Source organism: Rhinolophus hipposideros (genome assembly GCF_964194185.1).
Source record: "Rhinolophus hipposideros genome assembly, chromosome: 5".
NCBI classification, from domain to species: Eukaryota; Metazoa; Chordata; class Mammalia; order Chiroptera; family Rhinolophidae; genus Rhinolophus; species Rhinolophus hipposideros.
Genome location: NC_138051.1, coordinates 81,198,007 through 81,211,326, shown reverse-complemented (window position 1 = coordinate 81,211,326; position 13,320 = coordinate 81,198,007). Strand labels below are relative to the sequence as shown.

At 44.4% G+C, this 13,320-nt stretch overlaps 1 protein-coding gene across 5 annotated transcripts in view; it reads right to left on the bottom strand.

The window, feature by feature from the left end:
* ADCK1 (aarF domain containing kinase 1) overlaps positions 1 to 13,320 on the bottom strand; it is a 110,280-nt gene that overhangs the window by 67,590 nt on the left and 29,370 nt on the right. For 3 of the 5 annotated variants that reach the window (XM_081050169.1, XM_081050168.1, XM_081050165.1), the window contains one exon: positions 1,411 to 1,614. In XM_081050169.1, the coding sequence (XP_080906295.1) occupies positions 1,411 to 1,614 (204 nt within the window). The remainder of the gene's footprint in view (positions 1 to 1,410; positions 1,615 to 13,320) is intronic. The other 2 variants (XM_081050166.1, XM_081050167.1) reach the window with 1 other exon arrangement.

Here is a 13,320-nt window from a genome sequence, read left to right as displayed (position 1 = left end):
GGTCAGAGACTGCACTAAGCACTTTCCATTCATTATCTCTTCTAATCCTCACAACAACTCTGTGAAGTGGACACTACGCCCCATTTTACAGACAAGGAAATTGAGGAGCCGGATAAATAATCTGTGCGTGGTCCAAGCCCCTGGCTCCAAACCCCAACCTCTAAAGCCACTCTGTCTCAATCAGTCAGTCACGAAACAGATAGGCAGGTTGAAAGTGGATGGGCTAGACCATGAAAGCCGTGCTAAAGAACTGATTTTAGGGCAAAGGAAAGGTATCAAAGGTTGTAAACTAATCTCAGGAAAGGCTTCAGCTGATCAAGGCTTGACTTTAAGATTATTTTGCTCAGAAAAACTAGACGACCCAAAGGATTCTCTCTTAGAGAGGAGAATTTCTAATACAGTAACAGGTGAGGGGAGAGAGGAAGTTTTTTCAGTAGAGATCTCTGCGGTACCCTCACATTACAGCACACCATTTGTAGGGCTGGGCCTGACCCGCAGCTCAGCAACCTGCAGGTGGCTGCTCAAACCCTCCCTGTCCCCAGAAGCAAGACAACCAGACCAGGTCAGCGAGGGTCTCTGCCACTGGGCCCAGTTTGGGTTCCGCACATCCTGCAGGTCAGTAGCACGAGTCCAAAGGAGTGTGACCCCTGAGGAGACCAAGGCTTTGGACAGAAGGGCCCTTTGCCCCTTTCTCTGTTGCTCCAGGGGGCAAAATGAACATTGGAAAACTGAGGTTTGAGGAGGCAGGTTTTAGCACTTAGGAGGAAGCCCTTTTACAATTAGAGACGACCGACAAAAAAAGAGACCACCGTGGGCAGCAGATGAGAGAATAAGCTTCCTCTCATTGGACGCAACCAAGCCGAGCTTGGATGATTGCCTGCCGGAGACGTCCCAGAAAAGCCAATGCACTGATGATTGGGACAGCTTATTGATGGCATAGAGCAGTGCGCTGGAATCACTCACTAAGGTAAAGTGCTCTAGGACATTTTACCTCCCGACCAAAGCCTCCATCCCTCGTCTGCAAAATGGGGTGAGTCACAATACCTACCTCATATGTTTGCATGAGGATTAAGCGACATAATGCACGGAACACAGCACAGCTGTAGGCACATGGTGATTCCCTCAATAATTGATAGATATTATTAGGTTGAACCGTGTGAATCATCTTAGTTTGCAGGTGAAAAACAGTAGAATATCAACTATTTCATATGGTTCAATTAATATTTTGTTTACAGAGGGCCACCGAGGTTCCTTCTAACCTCTGATTTCAGCACTGAAAGCTGCAGGGAAGTGTGGCTCCGTGCCGGGGGTGGGGCTGGGGGTGCCCAGCACCTGGCAGTGAGAACTCCGCCAGGGCCTTGGCAGAAGCATTCCGCCCCGGGGCCCAGCCCTCCCGGCGGAGGCGGGTACCTCTTTGCCCAGGTCCTCGCGGATCACCTGGCGGATCTCCTGCATGCTGCTCTGTGGGGCACGGCTGTGCAGCACCTTCAGCGTGCTGGTGTACTCCTGCGGCAGCAGGTAGTCCAGGGCCCCCAGGTGCTGGCCCACCTTGATGAAGGTGCCCCGGTTGGCACAGCAGAGCTCACAGAGACGCCTGGCAGAACGGAGGTGTACCTGCAGGGAGATGAGCCAGGATCAGAGAGGTGTGAGCCACACGTGGTGCACAGGATATTGTTCCCTTTTCCTGCCCCGTGCTTGACAACCTGATTGACTCCCCAGTGTGTACACGCACGCACACACACACACATGTGCACACATACCTCCATTCACCTTTCTCCTCAATGTTCTCCTTCAGTCTCGGTACCCAGAGCAGCCAACTCCAGTCTCTTACTGAGGCCAGCCTTCTCACATTGCCCGATACTTCTGATCTTTTTTCCATCAAAACTTACCTGTTCTGGGTCCCACTCCCTCAGAAATGAACATTTGTTCAAGATTTTTAGTCAAATCTAATCTACTAATGATTCATTCAAGGGTATATCCAGTTAAAGTATCTGCCACCCAACCCTCAGACATACTAGTAATACTATCTGTTGGAGGCCTACAGCTCAGAAAACATGGTCACATATGTTATTTCTTTTCATCCTTACAGCAGCTCAGGGAGGCAGGCATTGGTATCTTTAAAGATGAGAGACTCAGACATTCTGCTTATAAAGAAATGGCTAATAACTGTCAAAGGAAGGTCTAGAAAACACTCGAAACCTAGGGCTCTCGTAACTCAGCAAACTGTTGCAGTGGTCTCCTTTACCTGGAGCAGAACCTGTACTGGCGCGTGGAGCAGGCAGCTGCGCAGGTTACCTGGGACAGGACAGCCTGTACTTGCAGGCAGATGACCACCTATCCGCCATCTGCCCCAAGGCTGTGCCTCCTCCGTCATCACCCCAGCTCGTCTGAGCATCTTGGCACCATGAGGGTCCTGCCCTCTTGGAGCTACAGCTTCTGAGGTAGGATGGGGCCACGGGCACACACAGAAGACAGGGCAGCCCTGTGCCCTGTGGGAACCTGGGACCCTCTCCCACCCAGGAAATCAACCAAGAGATGGTGAACACCTGTGATGGGCTCACCCTCTCTTAAGTGCTATCAGAGATGCTGGCATAATTGAACGCATATTGGAGGCAATAAACACATGAAGAGTCAAATAATAGTAGGCAACAAACATGGAAGAAACATGCAAAGAGCCTATATAATTAGTTGCCAAATGAACTACACAGAAAACTGTTACTCAAGAAATTAAGAAAAGAACACTGCAGCCCTGAACACCTTCTTCTCAGCAGCCAAGAAGCCCATCTGCCCCTCCCTCCATAGCAGAGCAGATGCCCCAGACTCCAGGCTTTAGCAGGATGTCCTTAGACCTCTGAGCGCCCACCCACTTCCGGTTCTGATGGCCACCTCTGCTTCCCACCCAACACACTCTTAGGGAACCCTATGTACACGTGATTCCATCCCCCTGGACAGAGTCCTCCAGCCTTGCTGTGGATACCTGGTTCAAGCTGAGCCAAGGCGTGTCTTTGTTCCATGACACGGGGTCATAGAGAGAAGGGAATTAATTCTGAGAATTGAAAGAAACAGCACACCCCTAGATGAGTCCAAGGGCTGTGGGGGAGTGGTAGATTCTCTTAAGAATTTGGAAGTGGGGGCTGAACTGGCCAGTGTCCGATGGCAGAAGGTCAGTGGTATGGCTGGCCAAGGCCACACTCAAATCCTAGTTCTGAGGAAGTGGAAAAAAGGTGAATATGGCCAAACGCGGAACCCAGCCTATCCTCACAGTACAAGGGTCCAGGCCATTACAAACCAACAACTTTTTCCCACTCAAATAATCACACCCCAATTCCAACCCAGCCGAAGTCAGATGACAATCACCCACAGAATAAGAGGGGCATCCACAGTGTGAGCAAAGCACAGGTCCGACCAGTACTCCTGGCCAGGCTGCCCTGGCACCCAACAGGGCCCTCCCCCAAGGAGGTACACTCAGCCCCCACTCACGGCTGCTCCAGGGTCAATGCCAAGTGGAAGCTGAGGGTTGAAAACAGGGCGAGGACACACCCCACTTTGTCCTCCCTTCCCAGGAAAGACACCAACCAGCAGGTATTCACTAGGGACTCAGAGGAGGCCGAGTTCCGTGCCCCATACCACGTGGGGAGACGCGACACAGCCCCTCACACACAGAGCGACCGCAGCAGTGGGGTCCACTGAGTACTGTGGGAGCGCGGATGGAAGAAACAATAAAGCTGGAATTAGAGGAAAGGCTGGGCACCCGGGAGGGGGTGCTATGTGCCCCTTATGAACATAGGGCCCCTTAGCTCCAAATCCCCCTTTCTTTGCCGTGTTGTGATCCTGTGTCATTCCTCCCCTGCTCAGATGGCTCGCTGTTAGGCTTTGTCAACAGGGGCTCTGCAGGGATACTAGGAAGCCCCACAGAGCATGGAGTCGCCCTCACTGGTCCCAGTGTGGGGTTTTCAGCACAGCAGCCAGCAGGGCAGTGGCTTGGGAGTGCCCCCCCGAGTGGCACTCACAGACCAACCCACTCTCATGAAATTTCTCCACCACCTGGTAGGCCCCTCCTTTGGACAAACTCGGACCCGCACCCACCAGCAAGTGTTCTAAGCACCCAGCAGATGCTCCTACATATCAGCTCCAGCGCACATCCTTCCACCACGTTCTCTGCCCCCATGGACCTCGGCTTCTGCCAGGTCTCCTCACCATCCACCGGGCTGCCTTGCAGCTCAGCCTGGGGGCAGGGGCGTAGGCCTTTGTTCTCTACCCCTCAGCCCCAGAGGGGGCCGCTGCTTTGTGCATTTGCTACTTCTGTACCCTTAGAATCTTCTTTTACTCCTCTTAGGAGTTAACAATCTTTTACTAGTTAATTATCCTTCATATTAAATTTCCCATTCAAATTACCAGCGTGACTGGGCTCTGCTTAATACACAGGGTTAGCCCCTGAAATTGAATTTGAATAGATTAGGATGAAAAAGGAGGGCATTTCAGAATGAGAGAACAGCATAACAACTTGCACCTGTGTGTACGTATGTACGTACGTGTGTGGGTGAGTGTGTGTGTGTTGAAGACCTGCTCCACCATTTTCTTTAGATTGGATGGCTGCACATCTGCATTTGTCTCTGCTGCGGGCAGCCCTCAAAAAGCGTCAGCCTCAGCCTGCCAAGCCCTCTCACCAGGGCTCTGCTGCCCCTCACTTGTGGCTTGAGCCAGTTCCAGGTAGAGTGTCTCTTGGCACAAAGCGATGGTCACCTTTGGGACCCTGTCTGGGCAGTGCACTGTCTGGGCACTCTCTGGTCGCACAAGCCCAGGAAGGCAAGTCTACCTGAGTCACCAGTGACTTGGCACGTCTTCCGTTGGGGCAAATCATGTGTGTCCCCTGTACACCTGTGTAGCTCGACGTAAGCTGTACATGTGCCAGAATGTAGATGGATGATGACTATAGGTCATACACTCACAAAACCATCATCCATGAAACTCAGTCAGCATCTGCTAGGAATGGTACCCACATTTCAACTAAAGAGGCCCTAAAGGCACCTCCAACTCAGCTTCTAAATACACACACACACACACAGTCACATGGACGTGAGGGACTCTGCCACTCACCAAAAATTGTAAATGTGCTTTTAAGGCCAAAAGACATAAATGCTAAATAACAGAGCAAGCATCCAGCTCCTACGGCTTCATTGTCCTTTGGGATCAGAAGGCAGGTCCCACTCACAATTTCAAGAAATCACTGGCTTACTGCATACTTCCCCTTTCTACATCACTTACTTAATTTGGTGCCTCAGGCGCTATGCCTGCTGGCAGTGAGGAGTGCATGCAGGAATCTCACAGTTCTCTCCTACCCGAGATCCTTTCTCCCAACCACGCAAGGGGCTCACTGAAATGCAAAGCTTCCGGAATCTCCTAACTCTGCATTCCCTTGAGTCTGGTCCTTCGTACTACACATCTCTACGAGCACCTACACAGGCATCAGCCCCAGGAGGGACACGAAGGTAAATAAAAGTTAATTGGTAACAGTTTTGTCCAATAGAACTTTTGGCAATGATAGAAATGTCCCGTATCTCCACTGCCCAATATGTGGCCACCAGCTACATGGCTGCAGGTGGCCACTGAGCCCTTGAAATGGGCCTACTGCAACTGATGAACGGAACTTTTCATTTTATTTTAAATAAATTAAATTTAAATCGCCACATGGGACTGGTGGCTACCATATTGGACGGCTCAGGTTTATAAATTAGTCACAACTATCATAAACAAGCATTTTTTAAAAATTCATATTCACTTAAACTAAAAAAAAGTTCACCCATTTCTCCCCTCCCCCACCCCCACCCCCAGCTTCTCGCAACCACCAATCTGTTCTCTGTATCTACAAGCCTGGTTTTATTTTGCTTTTTAGATTCTATACCTAAGAGAGATCACACAGTATTTGTCTCTCTCTGTCTGACTTATTTCACTTGGCATTATGCCCTGGAGGACCACCCCATGTTGTCACAATGGCATGGTTTCATTCCTTTTCATGACTGAGTAATATTCCATTATGTGTATACATACGACAATGTGCTTAACCATTGATCCATCGATAGACACTTCGGTTGCTTCCATAGCTTGGCTATTGTAAATAACGCTGCGATGAACACAGGGGTGCATGTGTCTTTTTGAATTAGTGTTTTCGGGGCTTTTGCAGATAAATACCCAGAATGAAACTACTGGGTCATATGGTAGTTCTATTTTTAATATTTGGAGGCACTTCCATCTGTTTTCCATAGTGGCTGCACCAATTTACAGCCCCACCAACAGGGCACAAGGATTTCTCCACATCCTCGCCAGCACTTGAATGATCATTTATTTATTAATTTCAGGTGTACAAAACAGCATACTGATCAGAATTTACACCCCTCACAAAGTGACAATCCCACCAAGACTACCACCCCTCTAACACCGTACACAGCCGTCACAAGAGCACTGACTATCTTCCTTGTGCTGTCTAAGTACTATTTCTGGCCTACAGTAAACACTCAAATCTAGGTGATTGATATTGTTTTTAAATCTGCACAGTATCTCTGTAAAATGATCTTAATGTGTGTCTTTAAGGATGAAGAAATAATCTCAGAGAGGTTCAGTGACATTCCCAAGGTCCCAGAGCGAGGAAATGGTGAAATGTTGGTGTGTTCAGCCATGTGCCAAGAACAGCCATCAACTGCATTTCTCTGTGTACGAGCATTGTGGGGATGCCAGGAAGTAAAACCATGATCCTCATGGGCCAAGGGCTTGCAATGTAGACCGAGAGGTGGACATGAAACCACAAAACTAGAATCACTAATGACAGGCACTCAAAGTAGCTGCCCGGTCGCTCGCAGGTATGACATGTGCTGGAGAGGTCATCAGGCTGGGTACCAGGGTGGCCATGGAAGTTGAATCAAGTATTTGCAGTTTAAAAGTCCAATGCAAGCTGGAGTCGGTCTTGAACACAATAAGGGATCATGAAACAATGATTAATAGCATTAACTTTGAAATCGAAAAGACCTGAGTTCAATTTCTACTTTGCTACTTGCCTGTCATCTAACCATGGACAAGTTAATAAACATTGGAACCTCAGTTTCCTCATCAATAAAAGGAAGAGAAAAATGATAAGTGTCACTATGATGATCAAATAAGCAATGCACCAAAAAAGAGCTTAGCACAGGGCTCACCCTATACCATGTTTCCCTGAAAATAAGACCTAGCTGGACCATCAGCTCTAATGCATCTTTTGGAGCAAAAATTAATACAAGACCCGATCTTATTTTACTATAATATAAAACCAGGTCTTTAATATAATTAATATAATATAATAATATAATATAATATAATATAATATAATATAATATAATATAATATAATATAATATAATATAATATAATATAATATAATATAACAATATAATATAATGCCAGGTCTTATATTAATTTTTGCTCCAAAAGATGCGTTAGAGCTGATGGTCCAGCTAGGTCTTATTTTCGGGGAAACACGGCAGTCAGTGCTCAACAAATGAATGGAAAGAGACAGAAAAGGGGAAAAAATATTAGAAAAATTAAATTTAAAAATAAAAAACCACTTCAGACCCGTCTACCCCCTATAGTTTGTTCAGTATAACAAGTCTGGACCACAATCTAATAGGCAGAAGTAATAGCTAATTTCACGCTGTGTCATCTAAATTGCAAAGCATCCATGCATAAGAAATACAACAGCTATAGAGCCCTATTCTAAATACAGCAATTTCAGGTTCTCTTCCCCAAAGATCTCCCTACCTACTTGGGGGGTGGGCGTAACACCGACCCCCCATTTGCTCACTGGCCCGGAGACTTGCCCTTACCTAGCACTTGGTTTCACTGGCTGGTTGGGTGTGTCACTGCAGTATGTCCTCACTGCTGAGCCCCCACAATGCCCCTCTGTCCCTGCCAAAAAATGGCAAGTACAGCTGGCACGGACTCCCTGCCCCTCCTCCAACTTTGCTTTCACTCCCAGCCCAATAACTTGCCTTATGATTATCTCATTACCAATAACCTTGCTGTAATGAGTCTTAACCTGCTTCATATTAATTAAAATCATTGTCATTAGCCAGCTTGGTTTGGGGTTTGGGAGGCAGACAGCGCAATAGCTAATAAGATCAACTCAATGCTGATTAGTTATTGATTGGGAGGGATGGAGCAAAAGCCCAAGGAAGGCAATTCTCTACTTGGCCCCCAAACTTGGCAGAAAGGTACCAAAGTTAGACTGAACCAACTGGGCTCCCCATCAGAACTGGGCAGTATCTCCAATGGGGTTTAGGGGTGTGTGTGAACAGAAAGGAGACAGTCAGACACACATAGGGTACATACATACCCCACACAACACAGAAAGAGTCAGTGAAAGAGAAGGTAACAGATCCCAAAACAGAAATACTTTTGATTAATTCTTCTACTCAAAAACTCAAGACCCAAAGGAAATGCACGGAAATGTAAACAGTGGTATCTCTGGGCTGTGAGATTACAGGAGTATTTTTTCCTCTTTATAGATTTTTCAGTATTTTCCAAATTTCTTAAAAGTACTATATATGTCAATAATGGAGGAGAATTTTTTTTAATCATCCCTTCTTCAACATCTTCTGGAAATAGAAAAGCATAGCTGATTTTTTTTTTTCAGATTTAAATGTGCAAGACTCTTCCCTGCAGACTTGTAACAGAGAGAGAACCCAGCATCTCCTCCCTAATTTCGCAGGGTGTTATGATGGACGGATGTGTTTTCATCATGAAATGGAATTGTTAACTCCCTCCTCATCCCAAGAAATCAGGCCAGGGCGTCCTCTAAAGGTCTCTTTTCTGGATGTCACCTTTTGGTTTAAGTTATCATTTAGGCAACAAAGCAAAACTCATTGTCTTGGGGAGAGAAAAACAGGTTGCAGTTTCTAAACGTTTTAAAGGAGTCAGACCACAAATTTCATCCCACTCCTCGGGAGTGTCCTGTCTCTCCTCTGACCACATATGGGTAAACCGTGGGTAAGAGCACAGGGACAGTACCAGCCGCCTCAGTCTATATCCCAACGTCACCACTCTGCTGACCTTGGCAAATTACGTTACCGCTGTCTATTTCTGTCATCTCGTCTAAAAAAGGAAGATAATACTAATACCTACCTCACAGGGCTGCTGTGAAGGTTAAATGAGGTGGGTAATGCACACACTCCACTTAGCCAGTCTGGCATTTCTGTACTTGTTAGAGTACTTAGGATTTGTTTTAATCAGATATGGTAACACACGCAAACACAGAAATGGCTGTCACAAAGGCAGGCGTTTTTACTCACAGTCCCCTAGAAGCAGACTTGGCATGCCATGCAGTGCCACACAGGGAAGCACCAGGGTTGGCCAGGAGGCACAGGGAGGGAGAGGGAAATGTGGGCAAGAGTTTTTACTGTGGAGTCCCTGGGAAAGATTGGGTGAAGCACAGTAAGCGGAATTAGGATTGACTAGTTTGAATAATATTTTCAGTGGGCTTTGGAGCACAGGGCACGTCCCTAATTGTTTGTCATCTGGCCCTGGGGTGGTTAGAGCAGGTGGATAGTGGCCCACAGTGTAAATGCTCAATAAAGGGGGTGCTTGGTGGGTACTGGGCTCTGGATTGCTTGGTTTGCATATGAAACGTATGTTCCCAGGTGAGTTGTTTGCTATCCCTACAAATTAGTTAACCCTGTGAGGGCAGTTCCTCCAGTGTCAGCAAGGCCCCTGGATGTCAAATGATCAGAAAACACAGGGGGAAAAATGGTCAATACAGTACTCTAGCCATACTCCCTCGGATAGCTCATCCAGTATCATGAATGTAAATACCACTGTGTTTCCCCGAAAATAAGACCTAGCCGGACAATCAGCTCTAATGCGTCTTTTGGAGCAAAAATTAATATAAGACCCGGTCTTATTTTACTATAATATAAGACCAGGTCTATGATATGATGTGGTATGGTATGGTATGGTATGGTATGGTATGGTATGGTATGGTATGGTATGATATTGGGTCTTATATTAATTTTTGCTCCAAAAGACGCATCGAAGCTGACTGTCCAGCTAGGTCTTATTTTCGGGAAAACACGGCATCCACACTACGACACACAAATGTGCATTCCCAGACTGCAGACTCACATGTCCAGCTGCCTCCCTGACATCACTCCAATGTCCAATGAGCTCCTCACACTTAGCATGACCTTCCCACTACCCCCACCAACACCAAACCCACTCCCCTACACTGTCTTCCCCATCTTAGGAAACTGAACTCTAAATTTGGGGTTGCTGAAGCCATAAATCTTGATGTCATCCTTGACATCTCTTCCAAAACAGAGACCAAAATTACTTTCCCATCTGAAACAACAAAAAACTGGACAAGATTTACAAAACAATGGTTTTTATGGCAACGAAGGACAGTGATTTCTGAGAGATAGGAAACAAGATGAAACCTATGACTGCCCCCAATTTACTTCATTAAGAGTTTCCAAGACACATTACAAGAAAGAAAACCCAGGCAGTGCCCAGAGGACTCCCTGAGTTGAGGAGGCAGATTTAAGAGCCCAGGAAAATCAAAGCAGCTAGAGTTCGCAAAACAGAGTACTAGAGAGGAAAGAGCTGTACAAAGAAAGAATGCTAAAGCTCTGCAGAGGGTCCATCTCACATATTTGGCTGAGAACTGGCCAGCACATGCACATGAGAAAGCTACCTGAGTTCAGAGAAAGAACAACCCCAAAAGACTGGAATTAACAGTACCCACTGCTCATATACGGCCTATTTCCACCAGCCAGACTGGAGAATCTCATAATTCATGGGGTATTTGTTATAATACCCAGAAGGGGCTTGCCTCAGTAATGGGGAATATACTAAATTGAACACTGCTCCATTCCTATCTAACAAATATTAAAAGATTTGGAAAAAATCAAACTGTTTCCAAATAACTGTGTCCCAGAATGAAGTTCAAGAATATTTATAAAACTATTTAGCACCATACATTTCATATGTTAAGCAGAGACGTGGACAATAAGAGAGAGAATGAAAGAGAGAGAGAGAGAGAGAGAGAGGGAGAGGGAGAGGGAGAGGGAGAGGGAGAGGGAGAGGGAGAGGGAGAGGGAGAGGGAGAGGGAGAGGGAGAGGGAGACGGAGACGGAGACGGAGACGGAGAGGGAGAGGAATCAAAATGAAACTTCTAGAGAGGAAAGCTATATTGTGTGATACGAAAAATACATTGGATGGGATTAATGACTGATTAGACACTGTAGAAGAAAAGATTAGTGAACCTGAAGACCTAGCAATAGTAACTATTTCAAATGAAATACACAGAGAAAAAATAATTTTTTTAAAATGAAAAGAGCATCAGTGATCTGTGAGACAAATTCAAGCAGCCTAGTAAACATGTAGTTGGAATCCCCAAAGCAGAGGAGATAGGAAGGGGTGGAGAAAACATAAAGAAATAATGGCTGAAAAAAATTCAAATTTGATTAAAAATATATATAAACCAACTCATCCAAGAACCTCAACAGCCCCAAGCACAAGAAACATGAAGAAAACTACATAATGAACTTGTTCAAAGTCAATGATAAAAAAGAAAATCTTAAAAGTATCCAGAGGAAAAAAAAAGACACATGATGGGAAGAGGAACAAAGAACGGCAGCAGATTTCTCACTGGCAATAATATAAGCAGAAGTTAGTGGAGCAACATTTCTGAAAGTACTGAAAGAAAACCCAGAATTCTATACATTTTTCAAAAACAAAGATAAAAATAAAAGCTCTTTAAGACATATAAAAGCTGACAGAATTCATCTCCCTGTGCCACAAGAAACATTAAAGGACATCCGTCAGACAGAAGGAAAATGATACCAGAGAGAAATATGGTTCTACATATAGGAACAGAGAGACCAGAAATAGTAATTTCATAGGTAAATATACAAGAATTTTTTCTTATGTTCTGCATCTCTTTAAAAGATAAGTGTTTAAATAATAATAACAATGTAATGTGGAGTTTGAAACATATGTAAAAGCAAAATGTACTGTGGGAATAACATAAAAGCTGTGAAAAAAGAAATGAAAGTATATTATTTTAAGATCCTTACTTGTATATTCTGTGAAGTGGTATAATGTCACTTGAATGTGACAGTGGCAAATTAAAGATGTATGCTATAAACTGATACAATCACTAAAATAACAAAATATATATATATATATCATAAAACATATATATATATCATAAGCCAACAAAGGTAATAAAATGAAACCATAAAAACTTCAATCCCAAAAAGCATGAAAGAAAACAAGGAATAAAGAGCAACCATGTCAAATAGAAAACAAATAAGATGAAAGACATAAGTTAACCCATATCAAATTGGATAAAAAAGACTCAAGTATATGCTGTCTACAAGAAATTCTCTTTGAAAAATAAAAACACAAATAGGTTAATTGTAAAAAGGTGAAAAAGGATAGATCACGACAATACTAATTAAAATAAAGCTGGAGTGGCTATGTTTATATCAGACAAGAAAACTTTGATCCAAAATGGATCACAGTTCAATCCTACCAAACACTGAAGGAGGGGTGGCCAGATCGGTCAGTGGTTAGAGCGCGGTGCTCTTAACAACAAGGTTGCTGGTTTGATCCCCGCATGGGCCACTGGGAGCTGCGCCCTCCACAACTAGATTGAAACAACTACTTGACTTGGAGTTGATGGGTCCTGGAAAAACACACTTAAAGTTTCCAAAAAAAAAAAAATTTAAGGAAAAAATATTACCAATTCTATAGAAACTCTTCCAGAAAACTGAAGACACAATACTTCCCAACTCATTCCATGAAACCAGCACTAACCCAATATCAAAACCAGACAGAAAACACAAGCGGGGGGGAGGGGGAGCTACAGACCAATATTAATCATGAAAATAGATATAAAAATTCTTTTAAAGGATTTATTTAATGGAATCCAACAATTTTTAAACAGGCTCTGTTATTCTCATTACATTGATACACAATTTTGATTTGTCTCCCTACAGGCAATGTTAATTTTCATCCCTTTATGAAGATGGTTATCCATCTAGTTTCCTCACTTCAAGTTACTTCCTCACTTTATAATTAAGTATTTTGTGGGAAAGTACTTCCAAATTTTATCAATAACAAGTTCTTCATCAAATTTCAACTTATTCATTTGTTTATTTATGTCAGTTTGGACTCATGAAGTTCTACTTTTTTCGGTAGATCATAACCCATTACCATCATTTGTTAATTTTAACAGCTTCATTGACGTATTTGAACACACAATAAATGAGACATATTTTAAATGTACAACCTGATA